Source organism: Cinclus cinclus, chromosome 7 (genome assembly GCF_963662255.1).
Source record: "Cinclus cinclus chromosome 7, bCinCin1.1, whole genome shotgun sequence".
Classification (NCBI taxonomy): domain Eukaryota; kingdom Metazoa; phylum Chordata; class Aves; order Passeriformes; family Cinclidae; genus Cinclus; species Cinclus cinclus.
Window position 1 is genome coordinate 29,656,568 of NC_085052.1, and position 25,992 is coordinate 29,682,559.

The 25,992-nt window shown below is 40.0% G+C and overlaps 1 protein-coding gene across 1 annotated transcript; it reads left to right on the top strand.

The window, feature by feature from the left end:
• Positions 1 to 1,349: 1,349 nt before the first annotated feature.
• TMEM26 (transmembrane protein 26) lies at positions 1,350 to 15,083 on the top strand. Its single transcript, XM_062496640.1, has 6 exons — positions 1,350 to 2,077; positions 5,061 to 5,139; positions 10,448 to 10,561; positions 11,114 to 11,334; positions 12,353 to 12,429; positions 14,674 to 15,083. Exons 1-6 carry the CDS (start codon positions 1,887 to 1,889, stop codon positions 15,081 to 15,083), a joined length of 1,092 nt encoding a protein of 363 aa, XP_062352624.1. The 5' UTR covers positions 1,350 to 1,886.
• The last annotated feature ends 10,909 nt before the right edge of the window (positions 15,084 to 25,992 follow it).

Here is a 25,992-nt window from a genome sequence, read left to right on the forward strand (position 1 = left end):
CTGCCATCATGGTCCACCACTGAGGCAGAGTCTATATTGTATCATCTTCCTACTTAAGTTTAGGACTTTCACTGATGTGAAGTTTTGATTGTTCATTGATTAAACTACCTTGTTAAGCAGTTCAGTTCCCATGAGTCTCCAACACGCAGAATTATTTAGCTCTTAGCAAAGCTCTCTGCATTCTTCCTGAGCACTGTATCATGAAAACATTGCACTGATCAACAACTTTCCAGGTTTTGTGACATCTGTCTGCCCTTTTAGGATCTCCATGAACAATACTACCTATCAGTTCCCTCAAGTCATTTCTTTGACATTAAGCAGCTCCACAGAGGAATATATTGTTTAAACAATCTCTTCAATCTGTTACCGCTTTCCTCTTCAACTACATTTGACCTTAACGTCAGCAGAAGTGCTGTGAACCAGCAGCACCCAAGGCACAATATGGCAGGATGACTATTGGCAGAGATTATCAATAGTAGGCACTTGAATTAATTTTTGTCTGAGTGTGAGGAGCTTGATTTCTTTCCTTCAAAAAAGCATGATACACAGTCCATTTATTTACTCAAGCATTTCCCAAGTGAGTCATCTCTACTGTGGAATGGACTTTTGTTTTCCTTTTTTTCTGAGCAGGGTTAAAGTAATCTTCCTCCCCCTTATCCCCTCAACCCCAAGGACATCAGCTGGCCAGAACTAGCACTTCATAAAGGAATAGCCTTGGCTTTGCAGTAAGGAAGACTTGTATCTTAGCAATTGAGGAAAAATACCTTAGAAAGGTCATAACTTTCAGAAGAATATCATCTAGTGTTCAAATAGAACAGGATTTTAAAAAGTTAGGACCTCTGAAACACCACCGTACTTTACATGGACTTGATTCTCCATTTGCATTTTACAGTGGTCTATCTCAATTTAAGTGCTTTTGCAGTAAATTAACAAAACTGGAGCAACACAGTGCCAATTATGATCAAGAAGAAATTTCTCTTTGGTTACCCAAGTGTAAATTCAAATAAAATTTATAATCTCTATGAGAAACATTAGGGAAATTTTAAAACAAATTCTGTATTTCATACACTGTTCCCATAGGATACATAGGTAAATGACCTAGCCAAACTTCAGTGGATTTTTTGTATATGCCTCTATTGAACAATTCAGTAAAATTAGTGCTAGCCCAGATTTCATCCCTGTTTCTAGAGTTCTGTACCTGGCCTGCTTCTTAGTCCTGAAGCAGGGTGTAGATCAATCATACACTAGAGTAGTTTGACTGGATTTCAGTCTCTGACTTCTGCTGCACAAGGGAATCCAGTATTCAACTAAGCATATAGGTTCTGCTTTCTATATTGTAATGTAAAACGATTTTAAAAGCTCCCAGATATGAATTCTCTTTCACGGGGAGCAGAAAAAGGGGTTTGATTCGCGCTCTCAGAAATGCAGTGGAACTTTCAGCAAAAAATGATTCGAATTAATAACGTGCCTTACATTGTGTCTTTGCTGGAAAGGCACGAGGCGAGAGCAGCAAGTGGGGCTGCAGTAACTGGGCGAGAGGGAAAATCTGGCCGTGCTTGGTCCTTGAGCCGATGGTAGAGGGGACAGAAACAAGGCTCCCCACCCGGCCAGGGCTGCTCCGAGCCTGCAAACCACTGAAGCAGAGAAGCCTGTTTTTCTTTTTTCTTTTTTTTTTCCTTGCAAAAAGTTTTCAGGAAGTCTGGGGGAGGGGCGATGCTGTTTCTTTTTTTTTTTTTTTTTTTTTTGTTATAATGAGCCCCTTTGTGGAGATGGAGGAGGAGAAGAGATCTGTGTGCCGGCCAGGCGCACGCTTCCCGGTGACTCCCAAGGTAACTTGCCAGGGCTCTTAAAAGCCACGGGCCCCCGAAGGCAGGGGGTGCTGCAGCATGGAGCTGATGGTGCTGCTCAATGCCCTGGTCACTCGGCTGCTCTTCGTGTTGCACTCACTCATCGGGGTCTGGAGAGTGACTGCCGTGAAGAAGGAACCCAAGTACTGGCTGCTGGCACTGCTCAATCTTCTCCTGTGCCTGGAGACAGGGCTCACCCTCAAGTTTAAGCAAGGCAGAGGCTACAAATGGTGAGCATATTTCGCCGGAGCCCCTCTTGCTTCTTTGCATGTACGTTGCTGCAGATGCGGAGCAGCCTCCCGAGAGCAGGGGCTGCCCCGATCCCGGTTCTGGGACCGCGTTTGCTCCCCGGCTCTCCCGGGAGGCAGGGACGGAAAGCTGGTAGAGTTCGGCTAGTCTGCTGCCAGAGGCTTTTTTGCCCTCTAGGAGGGCCAGCTGTAGAGCACACTACGCGGGAGCCGCTTTGTGTGTTTGTTTGTGTCTCTTGGTTCAGTCGAGAGGTAGATGCTGCGGGGCTGGCGGCACCAGGGCACCTCCTGAGCCGCAGCGGGCTGGGACAGGGGCACGGGGTGCCCAGGGACCCTGCAAATGCCCTGCATCCTGCACCCCGTGCCCTGAATTACACCTCCTCCCCAAGGACCGTATTCCTCTTGTCGCCTCCGTGCGACGCCACGCTACTGCACGAACCTAAACTTGATTAAAGAAAAAATAAAAGATGAGTAACAACCACTCTTTTGATACATCAGGAGCGGCTTAAATATTTGGATTTGTCAGGCTATTCCAGAGTGGAACTTTCATGTGCGAAAGGGTGCCCAAGAAACGAACAAAAAAGTTAGTCATAGCAGAGCTTGCCCAAGCGCATGGGGTTTTACATGCATCTGAAGAATTACTGCTGTCATCTACAGCTCATCAGCACTCAGGCAGCCAAAACAATAATGCTCTGTGAAAAGGAGGTGGTCATGTATCGTCAAGACTTCACTTTTATTGTTAAAAACTCAAACTGCAGGCAGGCCTTGAGACAAACCCAGGACTAAAGAGCACTGGACCATTTCCATGTTCTTAAAATCCTGTCCATTGAAACCTGTGAAAGTCATTACAACAGGAGTGTTGTGTGACAATTCACATAAGAGTTCCATGCTCTAATTTTGAATGTAATAAAAGCAGTGATAAAGTCTGGGACACTGGAAAATTGAACAATGGCAGAGCCCCAAATGAAATATGCAGATTGTACAGACCCAATTCTTTTGGGAGAGGAGGCAGCAGCAGAATCTTCATGAGGGAACACTTGCAATGGGAGCTTTTGAAAAATCCAAACGAAAATATAAACCAAAAGCAGATCCATGTTAGATGAATACATGGAAGACTGGACTAAATTTATCTAGAAGAAAATTTTGAAAACAGACATAGTCCAGAACTTTAAGCAGCAAAATAAAAGTACATTTATAGGTGAGAGCTGTAGACAAATGACCAGCATCTATTTGCAACTGGATAATTTTCTGCTCCAGTGGAAAACAGTCACATTCAGAACAGGCATCAGCATTTGTAGTGAACACCAGCATAAAACATTTTATGGCACATGTGGGAAAAAATTCTTGTGATCCTGGCCATGTAATACTTCCCTTAGATTGCTCCTTCAGAAAGAAAGGCAAGGTTAAAGCCCCTGAAATCTCTTGGCCTGATGTGGTATCATTAGCTCAGTATTGCTAACCTGCCAACTGGATGGAGTTTTCATGTGCTCAAGTCCTACAGGAAATACTGTCAAATGTTAGTTCTTCCATTCAAATTAGAGGTGTGTTCTCTCCCAAAATAACCAGGCTAAAAACCAACAGAATCATTAACCTTTTTTTTTTCTAAGGGGGAAAAAAAAAGTTAACAAAAACAAAAAAAAAAAAAACCCAAACAAAACACCTCACTACTAAAACAAACAACACCCCCTCAACTCTGAAAAACAACAACAACAAAAAAACCCCACAATTAAACTTATCCCCAAACTATCTTAGAGGGGATTGTTTGAAATATTTCAAAGTAGTTCAGCAACCCAGTAATTCCTCTAAGCAGCAGAATGTTTTGTTTTCCTCAATATCTAATCTTCACTGGAAAAGTAATGATTACCAAGATAAAGGTGCATTCAACATAGGGACAAAGAGTAAATGCAACAACATTTGACCAAAATGTTACTGCAGTTGTATACTTATAGGCAGTTTAAATTCATTGCAGAATGTGCCAGTGGCAGGATAGAAAGAACCAAGCAAATGGCCTGACTTGGATTCCACTTTCCAGTCCCAGGGTGTTGCAGCAATGCCCACTCCATAATGTAGAATGCAGAGCTAGATGGAACATTTGTGGCATTTCAGCTCATTCCTACTCCAAAAGTACAGAATTGCCAAAGAAACCCCACCCCAATCAAATGTCCTGTTTAATAAGAAAATATCAGCAGCTCTCACAAGAATCACTACTTGTAGGAGTCATGAAACCTCTCCATTACTTCTGAATAAAGCCAGCTAAAGAAGCTGAAGATAATAAAGCTTCATCAACATCAGTTATTCTGCTGGTTTTATTTGAGTAAGTAATTTTCATGGGTGCACTGGCGTTTGGCCAGCATCTACCCATCACAGTTCTATAGAAGACTGGCAGGGAAAGAAGAACTAGAAAATTCTACCACTGCCAGCACAAGTGGGGAAACAAGGCCGAGACCATTTTCATAAACCCATTTTACATGCACAGCCTGCAACTAAAAGATCTCCTACTGAAGTAATGCTTGTTTTAGGCAATCTGGTGCTATTTCTACCTTTCTGTGTCAATGCACAGGATTGTGAACAACCACCTTTATCTCAGCATTGCTCAGTGAAGTGACTCAATGTATTAATTCACTCTTCAGAAATCAGAAAGAGCATGTTACTACAGGCTTTTTAAATACAGAAAATGCTGTGATAGAAATACAAACAGCAAAGTGCTTTTTGTCAGTTCTGTAAAAAGGATTTTAAATAAATTTCCATATATGACCTTAGATGAATGTACAGAAAAACCTATCATTTATAATATTCACACAGCATGAGCAATCCAGAAAGAACAGCAATTCTTATTTGCAGTTAGCCTATTTCTTAATATCCCATATGGTAGAGGTACAAGAGATCATATATCTGAATGTTATCTGAGTTGGAAGGTATTTATGATGTGTCATAATACCAAGATATCTTTTCTTTTCCTTCACAGGTTTTCACCAGCAATATTTTTATATCTGATTTGCATAGTACCATCACTATGGCTACTAGAAATTCATCATGGGACTCAGGTATTTATTAAGAGACAAGATGGATTAGTTTGAAATGGATGCCTTATTGGATGGGTTGGCTTCAGACAAAAGTCTACTAAGTCTTGTTTCAGTTCTTTCGTATTGGTGGATGCCCCAATCTAGCTACAGCTATATTATGACTACCGTGCACTTCCAAATTATCAGATGAACCTCTTTCTTATGTAGAAATTAGACCATTTATTTGTATTTATCTGAGGAATTGAGGATTAGAAGTTTGAAAAACACAGCCTTTCTTCCCCAGGTGACCAGCATAAATCTTGCTCAGTAGGGTAAAAGAACTTCATTGCTTTAGAGGCCTTTATAAAATAAAGTGAGTTTCACAGTGTTTAAAAGCAAATGCCACAACTTCAAGCAAGTCAAAACTGAGACAGGTATCAGTGAAAGGGGTCTTAAACTCAGGTTACCTCATGCCACGTAGAACATACAGATTGTTACAACAGCTGGAAATATGTCTGACAAGGTTTATATCCTTTCCTTTCTTTGTGCTGCATAGTTATGGGGGGGAGGGTTGGATTCCAATTCAGGACTAAAGCACATGGTAACATTTTTAAGAGCAAGTGTTCTGGGGTCAGTTAGGGCCAGAACAGAGCCACTTTACCCAAAAAGTCTCACAGAGTCAACCTCATGCAGGCTAGATTCAATGCAGTGCCTATAACACTTCCATGCAGTGAAAAGGAAGTTTTGTCTGTCCCAGCATTTGCACATACAGCAGTAAAGGTTATGACTGGAACAAGAACAAAAGGTAACAGAAGAAAATACGTAAATTAGACTAAAACTACCTAGTGCCTCATTTTCTCCTTTGAAGCATTGCTAGAACCCACAGAAGAATCATCAAATATTCAAAATTGTGTTTACACTGAAAATGCCTGAGGCTTTTTCTAAATACAGCAGCAGGAATTTATTGTCTTCTTGTTTTCCCAAATCTCCTTAAACAGTCACAGACAGGTAATGTGGATATTGAGAACATTTGTCATAGTTAAATCTGGTCCAAGAAACAGGCTAATTCTGTAGTCAAAGGCAGCAGTTTATTTCCCAAAATGATGTTAGAACATGGCGTACTTTGTTCTTATTGATATACTGCTATTGTGAATTAAAGAGGGAGTATATCAAGTTAACAGCTTAGTTTATACCTGGAGAGATAGACTAGAGAGTTCTGGAAACAGAATCTGACAGATTCAAAAAACAATACCTCCAGAAGGGGAGCAGCTTTCCTAACAATTAATCTCGAGCACAGCACTCAGCTTAGTACTACTCTCAATATTGAAGTATTCCTGGGATTTCATTATTTAAATGCTAGCAGAATGGGTAATTATGCAATCACTAGATCCATACTTTTAATATATACACTATGAAAACAGTGTGTGGTCTTTAAGGCAGTAGAACTTTGATGTCGTGTTAAATCTCTGCCAGGAAGCATCAGCTGCTTGTGCCAATGCTGTTATTTAAAGCAGGTGCTAATAGTAGTCTCTTCCTGAAGACAGAGGCAGTTCTGCCTCTCTGTGTACTGCAGAACAGGACATGTAATACCATTCATATATCAAGGGTGAAATACTAACTGCATGGAAACTATTGCTTTGTGGTAACGTATTTGGGGATGAAATATATGTTTGGGAGAGATTATAAAGTCAATTGAACAGTGCAGAGAGAAAAAAAATGCTGTCTGCTGTCAAGCAAATTGAAACAATTGAATCCATTAAAAAACCCAAACATTCTTTTGTAATAACATTCGGGATGTCAGGGCTCTGTTACCTTTTCAAATGCCTGGTGTGCCACTGCCACAGAAAGCAGTAACAGACCACCTTTTGCAGGGTTTACCCAGCTACCAGGGCTGCAGTCGATGCAGGCTGCCAGTCAGGAACAAGACACATACCTGGTAAACCTTGTAGTTATTTGTAGCCACTTTAACTTGAACATTTTGGGGATGTAGTGAATATTACTGTCCATTCCCTCAGCCTCATTCTGAGGTGGGATTCTCCTACCAGCTAAAATTATACCATAATGAACTCCTCAAAGTGATCTTACATCTTTCACCATTCCTTCCTTGCCATACCCATTATATTCCTCAATTTAGAAAACAACTTAGGTAGTACTTTCTTCATGTTTTACATTTCAGCTTTCCTGTATGAGCAAAATGAAGCAGTGAGGAGTGCTTTGAATTTCTGACATCACATATGTTTCCATAGTGACAGCCACACTGTTTGCAGCAAAGCACAGACAGCAAGCCAGGTACCTGTTGCTTGGCAGAGGACCTGCTCCAGGGAACGGCTAGACTCTTCCAAAATGTCCTCAGCCTTACAGCTTCCATGCACATTAATATGTTGAGGGGACTCCACCCTAATATTCAAGTGTCAACTTTACACCCCAATGCTGGCCTGATTATGAAAAGTTTTAGCTAACCTCAGTTTTATTTGAAAACAATAGATTGTGAATAAGGTGCAAACAATAATTGGCAGAATTAGTTTGGTGTTTCATGCACTGGCAGTGAGCTTCTCTGCAGGCCACGCACTGGGACATCACCATGTCATGCAACAGCACTTCCATTTTGATTAGATGACTTATGAATCAGGGGTATGTAAGCTCATCTCAGAAGAAACAAAAGAAAGTAAGCCAAGTCAGAATTGATACAAAATGTGTACAGCTTCTTCCTGTTTTATCTTTGCGCAGAAAAAAACCTGAAAACCAAACCATCTTTATTTAGCTTGGTACACAGTCAATACCTAGGACTAGCTGGGGTCTAGTAGTAAAAAGGCAAACCATGTTTATCAAATGCCCGTGAAACAGTAAAGTAGTATTCACTTTTCTTCTTGGCACATTCCCATTTAGTCACTGCACATCCATAAATCGATAAGTAAATATGCTTGACACCAACATTCCTATTTACATGCATATACATGATGTAAATAGGGGCTCTTCTCCAAATTTTCAAGTTAATCACTTCACAATCACCACTTAATAAATATTCAGAGAAGAACAAACCCAAACAAGATATGAACATACTTAAATGAAAAAAAAAACCACAGAAGCTTACTTAAACAAATAAAATAGGAGCCTACTTAACGACTGGCTTTGCAGATGCAGATTTCCATTTCCTGCCTGGAAGCAATTGAGAAGAGCTATAGACTGACCCTGAGCTTGCCATTCAGTCCAAGATCACAGAGCCCTGCTCTGAAAATAGAAACCCACCTCTCTGCTGAAAGTATCACAAAAATTACATATAAGGAACAACATATACCGAAGTCATCAATAATGTGAATTAATCTTCTTAGAGGCATTTTCTGCACCTTTGTGCTGCTAGAACGAGAGAAAAAGAGCTCTCCCTGCAAGCCATGGCATGGTTTCTTCCACCTCCTTCTAGAAGTCAAGCTGCTGAGTCCGACAGCTCCTCAGACTTCGGTGTGAAGTTCTGAACAGGTTCATGGTTACTTTCCTCTTCTTGTGCCAGCCCAGGCAAGGGGCCAGAGGGGTGAGCTTAAATTCAGACTTAATGACAAGCCAAAAGCTGTCAGAATCAGCCTTCCTCTTCCTGCACAGGTTAGTCATCCCTTTTCCCTACCCAGGCTACTTGTGGATGTTCACTTCTTAGTATTCTGGGGTGATTAGGACAGTTATGCCATATTTTTAGATTGTGGTCTCCTCAGCTGTGTCACACAGCCAGTGGAAGGAGCTCAGACTGACTTTGACCTTGAGGGTGGGTCTCCACAGACTTCAGGAGTTTTCTATAGGTAGAAGATACAGATGCCTCTCCAGAGCACCAATTAAATTTCATTTTGAAAACATCCTCTGAGCAAGCCTTTCCCTCTCTCTCCTTTAGCTGAAGGGCAAACCCAGGGAGATTAGCCGTACATGGCTGTAGCCAGGCAGAGTACCAGCCCCTCCATCTCACTGTTTCCATGCCCAGAACTTTAGACTTTAGACTAAATGGAAATATCTTCCCCACATCTGTGTGTCAATTTTTCAAGACTCTCACACCCACTGTTCAAATAAGACAGGCATTCATCTTAAGACTCTAAAAGCAGCCGGCTCTAAAAGCAGCAAGCACTGACATTTTTTCCAGATTTTTCAAGTCACAGGAAATTTATCCACCATAAGGTCAGACAAGAGCCAGCCTTTACCCAGATACTGAACAACATATCAGAGACCAAGCAAAGTATCAAAGTAGAATCTGAAATTTGCTGGAAAATGTTGCTCTTATATTGGCAGGCTTGGTCCTAAACACAACTACTCAGTATGCTCTCAAACACATTCCAATTGTTGCAGAAAATCAGTCCCTGTGCAATAAAATGGCAGGGGGCCCAATGGAGAAATGCAAATCACCTGCAGCTCTCTGGCAAAAATAAGACAGGATAAAAGTCCTTAGTAATAGCATGGTTTGATTTTCTAATTGTCCTCTTTTTATTACAATGTTGAGTGATGTTTCAGATTGTTAAGAAGACAGATTTTGGAGCCATGCCCCCCAGTTGCTCCTGGGCCAGCCTTGGGTGTGAAGGTAGAAAGGCAGGACAGTGCTGCAGACAGAACATAGCCCCACCACTGGTTGACTGTAGTTGGAATAACAGTATGTTTTAGCCAACACTCAATTTCCCAGATGACCATGCTCTTGCAGAAAGTAAAATTGATTCCATTTCAAAGGGACAGGCAACAATACAGGTCTAGTTCTCTTAAATACTCCTTTATTTCACCTCTCCCCCTATGAATTTCCTTAGAAAATAAGGCACAGCAGGGGCAGGAGAGATGGAGAATACAACCCAAATATCTTAACTCATTTTCAGCCTTGAGGGAAGTCATACAGAAAAATGAAACAGTGACATTTTCAGAGAGCTTTTTCTGGACAGTAGAAAAGAGAAGCAGATATTTTGAGAACAAGTTTGAATATAGGGCCTGACCATGACCAGTTTTTACCTTATCTGCCTGTTTTAACCAGAGATACCATGTAGAGAACCTAGCAGCAAGTTCAGGAGTGCTGCAAGAAGATCACATTCACAGGGTGCAGACTTAAAAGCACAGAGATGTCACCTGCTCCTTTGACCTTTGAATTTGCATCCTCTTCTGCAGTACAATCCTGTACTTTCTCAGGAACGTACCAACACATCACTCTTGTCCTCATGAGAGGAATTCCTCCCTTCTGAAGAAGAGGGGAATTACATTAGGAGTGAGGACCTTTGTTAACATCAGCTATCTTTTACAAATTAAGCCTCTGCAGTTCAGCAAAACAGGGCACTCAGCCATAGAGCACATCTGCTCCCTGGGTGGGATGTTTACACACGTGTCACGTTTTTGTTCATAACAGTACTGTGGCAATGAGCCTGGGGCAGTTCAGGTGAATGTCAGCAATCAAGACTTCAATCAATCCAGAGAGAGCAGTCATGAAAGTGAGGGAACAGATCACCACATCATTCAAACGGTAGGGCACCTTTTCCTGTTTCTGGTGGAGATCTTATGACAATTAGAGATAAGCACCCTGCAGAGTGAGTAAAACAAACAAACAAAAAAACCTACCAAAACCCCTACCCCCCAAAAAAACTCCAAAAGGCAAACAACCCAAGATATGTATATTATATATATCTGTAGTTTAGAAAACTACATTGTGAAAATACAGCATTCTGCATACTATTGTTGCTAAGACCAGTCTCTGTGTAAAGAAGAGATGTTCCTACCATTCTCTTGCGAATCTCAATAACTGCATTTACAAAGTTCCTGGGTAGTGATCTGCAAAGGATAATGCTCAATTGAAAAATGAGAACAGGAGGAGTAGTACACAGAGAAAGATTTTATAATCATTATCCAAAGTCTGTATTAAAGTGTCTTTTTAAACCAGGCCTGCCAGATGGAAATTATTTGTTTTCATACAATGTGAAAGAGAACAAAAGCAGGCTCCAAGACTAATACAGCCTCTGAAGGTACCTACACATCAGTCTCCTGAAGTTACAGTATATTATTGCTGTCTTTTAAACAGGCTAAAGTCTTTGTCAATCAGCTCTCCACAATTTGTGAGACTGTATGGACACTGGCCCTCCACCAGACTTTTCTACTGCTGCTTGTAGTTGGGAGATGGCTTCTCCCCATTGGAGTTGAAATCACACGGGATCAATTGTCTCAGCTGCTTCTCATGTTCGTGGGAACAGCAGCAGATATACTTGAATTTGCTAGTGAAACCTTGGACATTGAGGATGTTCGGTAAGGATTTTTTGATGACGTAAATAACTTGCACTGTGCAAGATATTTGTGTAATATGCAGTGTTCAGACTGGTAAAACTGTGCTTCCCGTAGAAAACGAAGGCTACATTCAAGGGCTCTGTGTGCCTGCTCTTGCCTTTCTGTCTGTGAAAGGCCTAAGTCCCATGAGCTTTGTTAGGGATTACTCATGTGTTGCCAGCAGAGAAGCATGTCACGTCATCACAGTGAAAGAGTTCAGAGAGCCAAATGAGCAGCCCAAGTGCCAGGCAGCATCAGTTCTTATGGCTACAGGAGCTGAAACACCAGATATGCAGTAAGCTTCCTTCAGGATAATGAATTGTTTTAGACGGGCAAGGAAGCAACTAGAGCTGGTTTAAGAGATTCATTACCCAAGCTGCTTCTTTGGTTATCCTGTGTACTTCATGGTAGAGTGACAAAGTGTCCAAAGATAAGGAAAAAGGGAATGGCACAGTCTGGTGTGAATTTTCAACACTGTGATCTCTACCAGAGAATGTACGTTCACTTTCCCCTCACATTGCTGAGAGACGAGCTGTGAACATCCATCATAAACAAAGAGTCATAGAAAAGGTTCATCTTCTCTAACAAATACTATTTTATATTTTTGTAATTATCATAGCAAGGCTTTTAGGGGAGGAAAAGAGTCCTTCCCACTTGGCAGAGAAGCTTCAGGCTTGCAAGGAATGTGTAATCACTACAAGGGTAAAGATATCCCCTCTGAGCCACAGAGTCTATTCTCATAAGCTTATTGTTATAATATTAGTTTCAGATATTTAGTGTAATTACACAGCTGGAACATGTAAGCTTTAACAGCAAAAATTCCATGCAAAAAGATGCTTCTGTTTTCCTTAGTGTTGCATTGTAAAAGTACATATAAATTAATCAATCAATGCTTCACTCAACTACCCTTCAAATGACATTCCAAACACTATAGGAAGAATTTTTGTGATGACATAAGGAAACTGAATCTTCATTGTTATCACTTTTTCCCCTCCCATAGGAAGAATTACGCTCTCATAAATGCAATTCTTGCTGTATGGACCTGGAGCATGTTACAATTTCCACTTGATCTTGCAGGTTAGTACTTGCACATAGAAAAGAAGAGAGAAAAAATGCTCTTAAGTTTTTGTTGGTACATCTTGTGGCTGTACACACACTACAGGCTGTACCAAGCACTTCTGGTAGAGAGGAATTCATATGACAACAGCTTTTGAAGAAAGCTCATTGTGGTTTCTTTTGAGGAAACACTTGTTTCTGGCTAACCTCTGATCTCTCTGATAGAGCTCTCTGCATTCAGGCAAAGGAAAAAAGGATTGCACTATTGTACTGCTCCAGTTGCCTGTTACTGCCTTAAACTTCACTATGTGGGCTCTCAAGTTAGATCTGGTCTATTATATTATGGCTCAAATTTGGGTAGATTATTAGATTCTACAGAGAGGCAGGCAATTGTGAACCACAGAGTGGCACAGCCAAAAGCACAGGAGAAATTACCTATTCACAGGAGACCTAAAGGACCATATGATGTTGGGATTGTATACCACTCTCTTAATCTAAAAGGGCCAGCTAGTCAGCCAGCTCAGTGCTGTCTTTGTCCCTGGGCAGAAAGAGCTTCTCCATGTCCAAAAAGAAGAATGAAAGCTGTCTGGGGCATCATCTGTTCCAACCACTTTAGCCTCCAATGACAAGATTATAATAATTACAGCAGTCCAAAAATGCAGTATCCTCAGTAGCATCTTATACAAAACAGATTTTTCAGCTGACACATTGACTAAAATAATAAATTAAAACTTCCTGTAATATTATTTCGTTCATTAGTCTTTTCTTCATGGACAGTGCTAGGCTTTGTTTCCAACAGGAAAGTTATGAAAATATTTCATCATTGCAGCTCAGCAGCTCACAGCCTAAAAAATCTGATGCAATCACATTTCAGCTTTATCATAGCTAAAATTCCTGCTGCTGCTAAAATATATTCTATTAAAGATGCATAGCACTCAGGTTTAAGAAAACTCGACCACCTGAATAAAAAACATCCTATGTATATCACTACCACACAAATAAATTCAAACAGCACTTAAACAATCTGTTCATTTTTTTCTCTAGCTGTTGCTTTTCCACTTATTTAATTACATTTACCAGTTAAAAATTAAATTACTGAACACACATTTTCCTGAACTTATTATGGGTACAGTTTATTTTAGGTAGTTCTATACATTTGCACAGATAGTACTTTTTGTCCAAGCATCAGAATGTTTATTCACGCATCAAACATGACATAAAAGAAATTTTTAGGTACTTTTTAGACTACAGCAGTGCAGTTAGGACTATTAAACAGCAATGGCATAGAAGCATATTAAAAAATTAGCTGCTACTGAAGCTTTGCCTAATGGATTCAGCAAATTTCCACATTTTACAACTCATTTTCCATTTGAGTCTCATCTCTTTCTCCCCCCACCTCAGCATTGACTCAAACAATAGAATTCTTTCAGCAGATTACAATGTTTGGCTGTTGTTACTGCATTATAAGTACTGATTTTTTTAAACAAATGAAATCTTCCTGTCCAAGAGACAGGTTAATTAAGCTTCATGTACTTCTGTGAGACACAGTCAAATTTACCTCCACAAAACCTTCTGATGCTCCTTCTCTGGGAACTACACATAGAAAGCGTTTGAACTCCCTGTCACCTTTAAAACCAAGGGGAATCCATGCATGCAAGTTCCAGCAGTTCTGTGAAACAGATACTCACAAGGTTAAGAACAAGTAACCATGCTTCAAGTCTTACGTGGCAGACAGAAGCCACATAACACTCAATATTGCCTGACACTGACAAAACTTATTCTTACTATGACACATGGAAAAGGCAATGGCTAGCTGGTGAATATTTTAAAAGCAATGTCTTAGAGAGCATGGAAGAAAGTGAAGTGTTATAGCACTGGCTGTTCCTTTTCAGCACAGATGTTTTTCTTAAGGATGCATACTGGTTCAGCATGTTGATTTACCAAATAAAAGGTCTGGGGAAGTTGTGAAGAATCATTTGGTGATTTATTTCTGCTCCTTGTTGTGGAAGTGTACAAATAGTGATATGTTTGAGGGATAAAAAGGGGGAAGTGGTTTTTAGTCCTGTTTGTCAGGCCACATAAGTGGCTCAGGTAAGTTCAGTGTGTTTTACTGAAAAGCATCTCAGAAAACTGGATATGCTATATGTTGCACAGTTTGCAGGTGAATGCATTTATAATCCAGAATACCCTGCATTGTGAGTGCCCTTTAGGCCAAGCCTGGCTCCACTTCACAAAGCTGTTTTAACATAACTGTTTTGCCTCCAGTACAGCATATTGGCTGCAAACCAAGCACATCGGCCAGGCGGATCCCCAGCCTGCTGCTGTGCAGGTATAGTGCGGAACTCTGGAACATCGGTGTCAGCCTTTTCATACAGGACGGCCCCTTCTTCATTGTGCGTTCAATTCTGATGGGCCACTTCAGAATATTCAATCAGATGCTGGTATTTTTTACAGCTAAGAATATCTTAGTTGTGACTCTACAGTTGTATCGGCTGGCAGTGATAACGTTAGACTTCCGTGCTACCGTTCTGCAGAAGAGCAGGAAAGGAGAAGTCTGCTGCTGCCCATGTGAGCCTTATGAAGCTCATGCTACCGGTCACCAAGAGAACGAAATGAAAGAGTTTGTTGCTTTTCCTCCAAAAGAGGAACCCCAAGCTCCATCAGAAGATCACTGAGCAGTTATCGACTTGGAAGAGCTTGCATTTCCCACAGCTTCTTCAGAAGGGCTTTGCTGGTTTCTATGATCAAATAGATCTTGAGTGCCTAAGTCATCTTTTCCATCAAGAGAATATTAATTTCTTCTAAATTGTAGGGGAACTTTCTCAAGCAAATTCATAGAAATGGAACTTTTTAAAAATCCCTTTTTTGGTGGGTTTTGACTAGTTCCATATTATATTATTCACAGGGATTTTGTAGCCATAGTTTGTAGTACCAATAAAGGTTGGGAGCACTAACAAGATTGGTTATTACCATTGGTGGCACTGTGCTGACCTATGTACTGGCATGTATTCATGTCCTTTATAGGAAGCACAAAAGCATTGAGCTCTACTAGAATGGTAAGGCTATATCTACAGTGTGATGAACAATATGTTCACCATGTACAGGAGGAATTTCAGCAGCAATAACTGTGCAGGCATGTTAGTGCTGTTACTGTGGCACAAGAACATTGTTCATTCCAGAAATTTAAGGAAACTTTCTTCAGATGTTACCTCATCTTTGACTGGATTCAGTTAAGAACTGAGCAACACCATGAGACTGCATACAAATGACTCTTATGACCTGCCTGGTTTGAATACCTGAACCTTAACAAAAATAAAAAAGCAGTCCCTTGGATCGCTAGAAGAAAACTGCATTTACTACAGGAATTTTCTACAGAGTTACTTGCCTTTCTATTTCTATCAGTTAGAACATACACGCACAGAACACACATGGACAAAACCTCACCAAAATATTTGTAAATACTTTTCTCCTCTTGATTTTACAGTTCTGTTCTTACAGTTGAGACAGGTTTTTTGAATGTCTCCATTTTGTATGGTTTTTAAAAGTGCCCTGACCTAGACATAGAATATCTCTAGAAAGAAGATGGCGCTGATGCTCAAAGCAATTTAAGCCAAATGATTCAGGCATGCACTTCATGTTTCGTGAAGCACCACAAGGTCCCATGAAATAACCTGAGAAATTGTCTGGTCTGGTGAGTGTCAGGATCCATTTTTAAGAAATGGTTTATAGCTTATACTTTACTACTTTCACATTTGGAGTGAGCAACATAGGCTCCAATTTCTCCCAAGAACACGCTTGAGATCAGTGTAAGATCATTGAGTTTGCTGGACTTAGCTTAGAGAAGCTGAAAGTAAGATAAGTGATTTTTGAAAGTCTGCCTAAAAATTATATTCTCAAAAAAAACCAGCAGATGCTTTTACTGATTTCTGCATCCATTCTGAAAGAGAACAGAAGAGCATATAGAGTGACCCAATTAAGGTAATTTCACATATTAAAAACACCAAATTAAACCTGATTTTCTAAAGCCTCAGATATCTGAAAACCAGAGTCTGGTTTCAGGAATGAATGGAAGTATTTCCACCATCATTGCAGCAGTCATATACTTATTTTTCCACAGCCTGATAAGCAATGACACATTTATTCTTTGAAAGATTAACCTGTTTAAAAAGTCCAAACACAAAGACCTGAATATGTGTTTGTACTTGTGAGTTCTTACTGTTCTAGGCAGGATAAGACCCTTCCATTATTAAAAAAGAAAACACACAGCCATAAGGCATTATCATATGCTTCATAGCCCTGTATACCATTTATATAGTAGTAATAATGTGCAACACCTCCTTCTCTGTTTATTTTCTACCTTTTTCCAGCAAAAAACAGCAGCAGTTTTTAAAAGCCAATCACTACATGCCACGGTGTTGTGAGGTAGACATATGGAAAATGGAATGCAACTTCATTTTGGATTTTAATTCAAGTCTAGAGGTAAAAAAGTGACAGTTCTAATGATGAGCTGTGCTGTCTAAAACCTTTCACACTGGGATGAATTTAGAATCAATTGGTAGAACCACAACATAGCTCTTCCTTGTGGATACAAGCCGGAGCTGCTCGCATTAATTTTGAGTTTACCACTTGCTGATATAGTAATTATCCTGTTAAAAAGATCACTGCTAATTAATTTGGAGTATACTGAGCTTGCTAGAACATCATTCTAAATTCATCAGCACAAAAATTGCTAGGATATACTTTTTTAAAACTCGCTATTTAAAGTCTTCATTCCGCAACAAACTGCCTGCTAGACTCAGTCTGCAGCAAATGCAAGATCCCCTGGGGTCAGCAGTACAGAGACTGGTTATGGCAGGAATATTTCACAGCAAGCTCTATTTCCTGGTCTTCAGGCTGTTCAATTTTAAACAGCAGTAAAGCTTCTAATCACATTTATGGTGATAACTCACTCCAGTGTTAGGTGGTAACTACAAGATCCCATCCTCATTCACTCACAGACAAAATATGCCAGATTCTCTTCATGTTTACAATAAAGTAGATTTGGACTTGCCTTTTCCTCCCCACAACTGCAGTGATGGCAACCATATTGCTTAAAACCAAAAGATAATCCAGACCACCAAAATAGTTGTATAAATTCCCACTTGGGTACAGAGGGGAATCACATATACCAGGTAGCAGCAGGAGTGACCTGCAGCTCCCACTACTTCACTGAGAAGCCTGGAAATGGAAATTAAGAAGTCTGGCAACGTGTATGCTTTGGGCAGAGCGTCAAACCCCAGTTTCAAACTCTCCTCAGTTTCCTGTTGCAGATGCTTGGAGCAGGACTGCAGCTTTGTGTTTTGCAGCAGGCTGTTGGAGGCAGCTGAAGCAGAAGCTGGCTGCGGGGAGCCCTGGTGCCATCCCACAGGCTTCCAGAGCTCCGCACTAGGCAAGGGCTAGAATGGACCCACTTGAAGATCTGCCAGCATCTGTGGTATACCCAAAGATGTCACGCTTGCTCTGCAGGAAAAGTTGCAGTAAACCTTCAGCTGGAGAAAATTCAGGCCTCCAAAATGGAAGAATTTTGTAACGTTTATCTTAACCATTATTTACTCAAGTTAGGAGAACACATTACTAAATCTTCTCTGCAAATAGATATATGACCATTTATTTGTTGTTTATTCTGGTTGTTCCTGCCTTGTCCTTCTAAATTATTCCATATAAAACCTCACTAAAATGTTTTACCACTTGCCTTTTTCTGAGCTAAAATGTATTCCTCCTTTCTTTTGGACATTGGCTCAACTAAGATCATAGCCCTAAGCAGGAAAAACAACAAACAACAGTGATGATTTTATTACATTCCTGTTGGTATTTGTACTGTACTATGTTCTCTGTGACCATGTGGAAATGGAAGAAAATATGCAATTACTTAAAAAAAAAATCCAACAGCATTTTGCAAATAAAAGGCAATTACCTCAGGCATAGCTGCCAATTTATTATGTGAGAGCTGACTGTTATATGTTGCTATTAATTATATCTTCCACATGCTGCTTTTCCTTTCCATGATTCGTAAGTTAATTTCTTAGGCCAATTTCTGACTGCTGCTGTTGCTTTGAAAACCCACAAGCAACTGCAGCTAATTTCACTCTGTTGTGGACAGATACTTTATTCAGAGCCTTTGCCTCCAAGTGTGCAATTCACAGTGCAATCCCTAAGAAGACGTGTTTAATATCTGTACACAGAAAGTATTTTAAATACTCACACCAATACATACATGCGTTTAGATACCCTCACACACACCTGGCAATGGCCAATATACAGCTTTTATTTCTGTAACAACCTTTGAGACTGCCAGTAAGAACACTCTACAGATGCCTCCAAAACACAGAAAATACCTAAGTATTACAAGTATCTTGAAATTTAAATAGTGAGCATTCCACACTGAATAATATAGTGATTGAAAGAAAATTTAAAAATTAAGTTCCCTGGAGTATATTATTTCCATGAAGAGTTCTTCAGTTGAATGAAGTGTACTAAATCATTAGTTTTCCCTCAAAAATAAAATTTTCTTATGTGAACATTGCAACATAACACCAGCACAAGGTGTCTAAAACTGCACAAGGCTGTTTCTCTGATGCAGTGTCAAGAGAAAATAGTCAAGCTTTGAAATCAGCAGGTTGGCCCTTCTGTCTTTGGATTAAAACTTCCACTTTTTTCACAGTGGAAATATGAGGAAGGAAGTCCCTCCTTTCTTACAAGAGGAAAGAAAACAGATCATTCCTAGTCTGTAGTGGTGAGGCAACAAAAATGCGTCGCAATGACAAAAGAAGCAGAGATGTTTACCCAAGATTGGTCACTGCACCAGCACAGAAATACAGCAGTACAGACCCCTCATAGAACAGATATTAATGACTGAGATAACCATTCATGAGCTGTGCTGTGAAAACATTTCCTGGCCCTTCAGAGCCAGAGCAGGAAGGGTTCTCAACAGCCAGCTCCATTCCAGTATCTCCAGCAAGGTGCTAGTACAGGAATTCCAGTGATCCCAAGCCTGTCTTGAAGGCATCACTGAAATCCTGTGTGCAAATTTTTCTTAATTTGGTGTCGTTTGGGTTTTGTCTTTTCCCTTCTGATTGGTCAAAAGGCGTAGGAGTGAAAACAATGTAACTATAAAAAGCCTTCATTTATCAACCTAAACCCTTACCTCACCCTTTGCATACTGCTCTTTGCTCATCCACATTTCTGCCTTCTTTCTGGGCCCACCTTCCAGATCTCAGCACACAGACAAAAGATGTTAAACACTGCACCTCCCAGTGCTGCCTGTGAAAGTCTTTACAAAACCACACAAGAATTCAGGGCAAAGGTTAAGAAGAGCCAAGCCTATTTCTTCCTGTTAAAGATGAAAGCTATCTACAGCTGCCAAAGCGTTTCCTCTATTTGTTGTTAGCCTGCTATAGGGAGAAGAATCTTTTCCTGAGTAGTGTCTCTGTGTAGAACTAACTTATTGGAAGAGCAGCATCATTTCCTGTAGCCCTATGCATTATTATCATCTCTTTCAAATTGTAAGGTCACAAAAAGTTTGAAATGAGTCTGTCAGGCTGTAGGTAAAGATAATGGAGTTGAAAGGTTGGTACAATATAAAAGTGATGCCCTAGCCCAGCATTTTTAATTTTGGGAGATGGGAAAGGCCTCCAAGCCAAGTAGAACAGATTCACATGAGCAGCATCTGCAATAGCAGCTTGGAAGAGCTGAACTAAAAGTTGCTCTAAAATCTTCAGTCTAATATTATCTAATTAATACTATCCTAAAATAATCAGACAGAACAAGTATAATCACAACTAATACCTAGGTCTCACAGAAGACTCCAGAAGAACATTAGAATAGATTTACAGTGTGAAAAACTGGTTGTGTGTTGCTGTTATTTCATTTTATTTTATTCTGAATAAACTGATGCTTCACATTTGAAGAATGTGTTGGGCTTAATTTTATCTGACATCCTGCCTAAGTGCTTCATAACTTCGTTCCCCTGATAGAATTCACAAAAAGCTTGTCTTTCACAACAAACTTGGTAGAAGCCTTGTTGGAGCATGTTTCAGGATTGCAAGACACAATAGTGTGCTCAGCAACCGCAGCACATGAACCGAGAGAGCTGTCAGGCACCATAACTCACTGCAGGTCTCAGCCTGCCTTCAGTAAGCATTCACAATGCCACTGCTCAAGAGCAGCACTGTGTCTGTAGTATTACTAGAGAAACAAAGACAGGGCTCGCTCAGGCAACCAATTAGAACATTCAAAAAGCATCTTCCAAAAATATTTATCACGACTGCCAGACTAAAACACTATTTTACTCTTTAGAGGTCAGCTCTGAAGCAGTTAGAGTTCTCTGTCACTCTGGGAGGAGGATTTTTTTTCTCCTTTCTCCATCCAGATTTCACATTGAGATGAAACCTAGTTGCCCTAATCCAGTAACAAACAAATGCAAGTTAACATTGTACCTTAGGAGCTGCATATCAAGTCTAACTTAAATTTTAAGCTCCACTGTGGCAGAAAAAAAATAATTGTGGTCTAATCCAAGGAATAATAATTCATTTAAAAAAACTCTTACATGCAGAAAAGGAAAAGAATGCATAAGTAAGATTTGCCACAGGGGTAGCCTGAAGACATATACCAGCAAGTTACTCTGCTTGTATATTATGAGAATTTTCATCCATCTAATCAATAAGAAATGAGTAGTTACTATGGCAATTTCTACACTACAAGGTACTTGTGCTGCAGTAGAGTATGCTCTAGAAGGACAAATACACTTGCCACTCTGTTATGTAATTTTTTTGCACCTTTTGCTGTGTTGCAGTACATTGTGTAAGCTAGAGAATAGTGAGAAGGACAAGGTGAGAAGAATAAAATGAGTTAAAATAGAGTGGTGGTTGTAAAGGATGGCTTGGGAATTCCTAACTGACAATAACAGATGTCAGCTTAGAGCAATCCACAAATATTCAAACAAATCAAGCAGAGATTTTGCAGATCTTTATTTGAAATCACGTACAATGAAACCAAAATTTCGCTACTGCATTTCCTTTTGATTACCTTCCTCCAGGTTTAAATTAATGGGGCTAGAGAGTAGTCTCCCTTATAGCACTGTCAATTCGTACTAACACTGGTTTCACAGGATACCAATACACTGCAGTAGCCTTATTATAATGAATGCATTCCCTTTGAGCACAATACTCAATAACCTTGTAGGGACTGCTGGCACAGAGAACAAGCATAAAAATTCACTCTCAAAATACAGAATACTGTAATAGGAACACAGGGTACTTTTATAGGTTTGAAAATAATTGATCCCAATCATCTCTATGAAATACACGGAGAAAATACATATGCCTTCTATAAAATATTTATCACAATTCCATCACCTTATATTTTGCATTCTTAATTTTTCCCCTACACCTCTTCAAGATATTGTCCTTTTTCAGGTAATAGAACAATTCCTGAGGAGAAACCTAAACCCTACAGAGGCAGGCAGTTCCCTGTGAGAGCTCAGACTGGAAGAGATGCCATGGCTGCACAGGGAGATAAATTAAAATTCACCACAGCTGAAGATGGGCCAATGATTGTAGCATGAACCTGTCCAAAAACATGGTTGGGAGAGAAGCCTAAGTTAGCATGGGGATGATTTCAGATGGGAGAAGCAGCCACATATGAATGCACGGGTCTAGGGATACTCTGAAGCCCCCATAAACTTCCCATAGAATCCATACATATAACAAGTGGGTATTTCTGACAAGTAGATGCGCCCAAGAGATGTTTAGATTTTGATGCCCTTTTTCCAAATTAACAGTGCTGAGAACTAAAAGCTTATGTGACTAAAGGTCACAGTATCCAGATGCAACTGTATTTTCACCCATATAATATTACTGACTCTAAAGTTGCATTGTAAAGAAACACTAATTCCTATATCAGAAGGCTCTGAGCTTCACTGTAGTAACAAAGACATACCCCAAAACCTCACAGGTAGATTATAATTAAAAGAAGCAGTAAGTATAACCCACAATAACATGCAGGTTTAAAAGAAATCTTTGAAGTGGGACAATGCCTTTGAAATATGAGAAGAGTTGAATAAAGAGAGACCCCACATCAAAAGATGATAAGCTTAGGCAAACCTTGTAAAGGCTGGAAAGTTACATGGTAGTTGTCTATCACAGGCCAAGCAAATTCTGAGGTAATGGATAAACAGGCAGACAGAAATCCCAATCTCTAGCACTGCACAAAGGAAAAGCTGCTAAAGTAGAGGGGCTGCCTAGTGAGCTTGCCCTACACACACCATTATGAAGGAGCATGTGGAGAGGCTGGGCTGCTTCTGGAGAAGACACTCGACCTTCACATTCTGCCTGCAGCTTATGCATTACAGTAGTCAACATTTAGCCACTTGAAATTAAGACTGTGTTTGGATACAGTTGTTTTCTAGGACTCTGGAAGGGATTCACTACTGGACAATTAGGGGGGTTGAAAGGGCTCTTTGTTTTCTCCTGACTATGTTACCTCAACAGCACACTCATCAGATGATTTTGAGCCCATTTCTTTATTAAAAAGGACCAGCTACATCACTTTTTCCACTGCAGAAAGAGGGCATGAAACACAAGAAGTAGATTGACTTAGAGACAGTCAACATCATAAAAGTAGACTTGGAGAAGTTTTTATTCTCATGTCTTGGAAGTTCACTGAGGTCCTTAAAGCCACAGAGCAATTCCTCAGAAAATACCATGTAACACAGCTACCAATATTGTAGTTCAGAAGTTACAGTATTTCCCTTCAGTTTGTTAGCTGGATACAGGAAATAATGTCCTGCTGAAATTAGGAAGGACACAGAAGGGAATATTTATACTCTTTCTTCCAGAAAAACTTTAAAGCTTGTGGTTTAAAAGTGTATGCCTGTAGATGGAATACCATACATGAAGCCTCTTAATTTCATACCTCCTTTAAAAAACATCTTCAGCTGATGACATTTTAATTCGTACCAAATGTTTTTGTGTCTACCTCCATACCACTCATCCTAGACAGAGCTTTGTTAGAGCAAGTTGTCTTTTTAGCCAGCTCTGCGGCCAAGGTTCTCTTAAAACAGTGAAAATGGAAAAACATGTGGCCTGTAAGGAATCAACAGGAACTGACTACACATGTAAGCTACTTCTTGAGAAGTGGCTTTTCCATGGAAGTGTTTCCAATAACGAACTTCAGCAAATTTAAATTTTGCTATTTAAAGGGCCTGGCACTGTGGTTTCAACAGATGTGCCATAACGCCAACTGTTCACATCACATAAAAACTAAACTTTTTTAGAAAAGTAATTTCATTGTACTTCACTGACAAAACTGGTGCTTACTAGAAACTAGAAAAAGCAGTATTTTCCCCACAGATTAGCAAAGTCTTAAAAGGTCTGAAGCATACCAGCCACTTTTGGATCTCAAAGACAGTATATCCACACTAGAGCATAAAACATGTCCTGAGCATAAAACACCATGTGCTCTCCACTTTAAGTATTTTACACTCCATACCCTCCCATTATCTATTTTCTGTAGTGTAATGATGTATTTGTAGACCTCAGGCTCTTTTCTGGTTAATTTATTGTCATCAGAAACTATTGTTTCTGTTCGCACATTTATACTGCCCTCACAGTCTCTAGAAAAAATAAAACAGACCACCAATTGACAACCCAATCCCACAAGAGATAACTCACATAAGAGATACCATGATAAACTTCACAGTGTGGTGTGGAGTTAGCAACACAGCTATCATAAGCACCTTGCAAGTTCAGAGGTCTAAGCAGAACCAAAGACAATATTAAACACTACACTCAAATTAGAGCATGAAGGGATTTAGCCTAGGATGAGTCACTCTTAACAGTTTAATAGAAAGTAAGATCTTGCACAGTACAAGTGTTTAAAAAAAGAAAACATTATTAAAAAATTAAGAAGTCCTTCACTGAGTCATCATGGCAGCAAGAGTAGTTAACTCTCTTCATTCTATCTACCTTCTTCATCCTGCAAGATTACTTTCATCCTCTTGCTCCTAGACAGGTTTGGTTCCAAGGACAGGGATCTCATGTTACTACTTTTCTGAAAGATAGGTCTCAAACTACAAAAACTGTGAAAATAAAAGTGATTAATTTCACTGTGTCTCCCTGCAGTTGGGAACACTAGTTAAAGGGAACAAAAGCTGCACAGGCACCTTTGTCCTGGTGGAATGCAGTATTACTGTAACTGGAGATACTGCTTTGTTAGAAGTGAGTAGTCAACTACAGTAAATGGTGAACATGGAAAAGGGGATATCACCACAGGGAGGTTCAGTCCTACATACAAAAACATCCAGCTAAACCCTCTGCCTGCACATTTCAAGGAAACAATAACTTCTTCAATAACTTAGTAACATTTCAGATAAAATTAATTGTCATTTGCAAGTGCTTTCCTTATACACAAAATTATTTCAATGAGGCCACAGCCACTAGGAGGGAAGCAGGAAGAGCAGAAGTGTACTCAGTAAGAAACAGGAGATGCATTTACACCTTACTCTGGGGCAGCAGAGATCCTGGTTAGCCCCAGTGTTACCATAATCAAATGTTTCCCGTAACAACTTTGACACAATTTTGCACAGCTGTGGAATAATGTACACCTCTTTATACCGCACACCTTCCATGTTGAAAAGACAGGTAGGATTCATCACTTGTACTTATGATACCCTTGCTTTCAGTTGTCCTGTAAATGGGAAACCTTCAGGACAGACTCAAAAAAGTCAAAGTCCCATTAGAAGGGGTTATGTTCCTCTCTACTGCATTCAAGATACAAATGAATCCTCCTAAGTCAGCCCTCTTAGAAAATGGTGAACTACTGCTTGGTCTTCCCTTCTCCTTACCAAGGGACTATACATGTTATGATTAACATCTTTCTGAGCCTGCCTTAACCAAATGCATAGGAAAGCTTTACAAAATAACCAACTTCTGAATTCACAATTTCATTATCAGCACAGAAGAACAAAAAATGTTCTCATCAGGGTAGTCTACTTCAAATCGAAGAACCTAAGAACACAATACAGACACACAAGGACTTAATCTAATTACCCAATTACAACAAGAAGTCCGTACCCTCAGAGCTGCCAGTTCACGAAGTCATCCCCTTCCTCCTTTCAGCTATCCAGGGTCACCTGGTGGCAATTGGCAGCTCCTTGATTGAGTTCAGCAGAAAACCAAGCAGCAGAGGCAGGGAAAAGGAGGAGCTGTGTGTGTGGCTGCATAAGATCAGCTGTGTTGCCTTACTGCCTGATGAATGACAACTCGCATAACCTAACTGCAAAGTGCCAGATCAGGAAACTATTTCTAAACTGTTGAACAATGAGACTTGCATTTAGTGGATCATTACTGACTTGAAGCTCTCTTTTCTCTGTTGCTGACTTCCACAATAAGACAGGAAGATGATCTAAGGCTGTCTCTGTCCAGTGTATAACAGAACAAAACAGCAGAAAGCTCTTCAGATTTGCCTACACTTGGAAAGCATCCCAGGAAGGACAAACAGCAGTGGCTGGATCTTTTTCCTGGTTTAAGTGGAACAAGTCTATTCAAA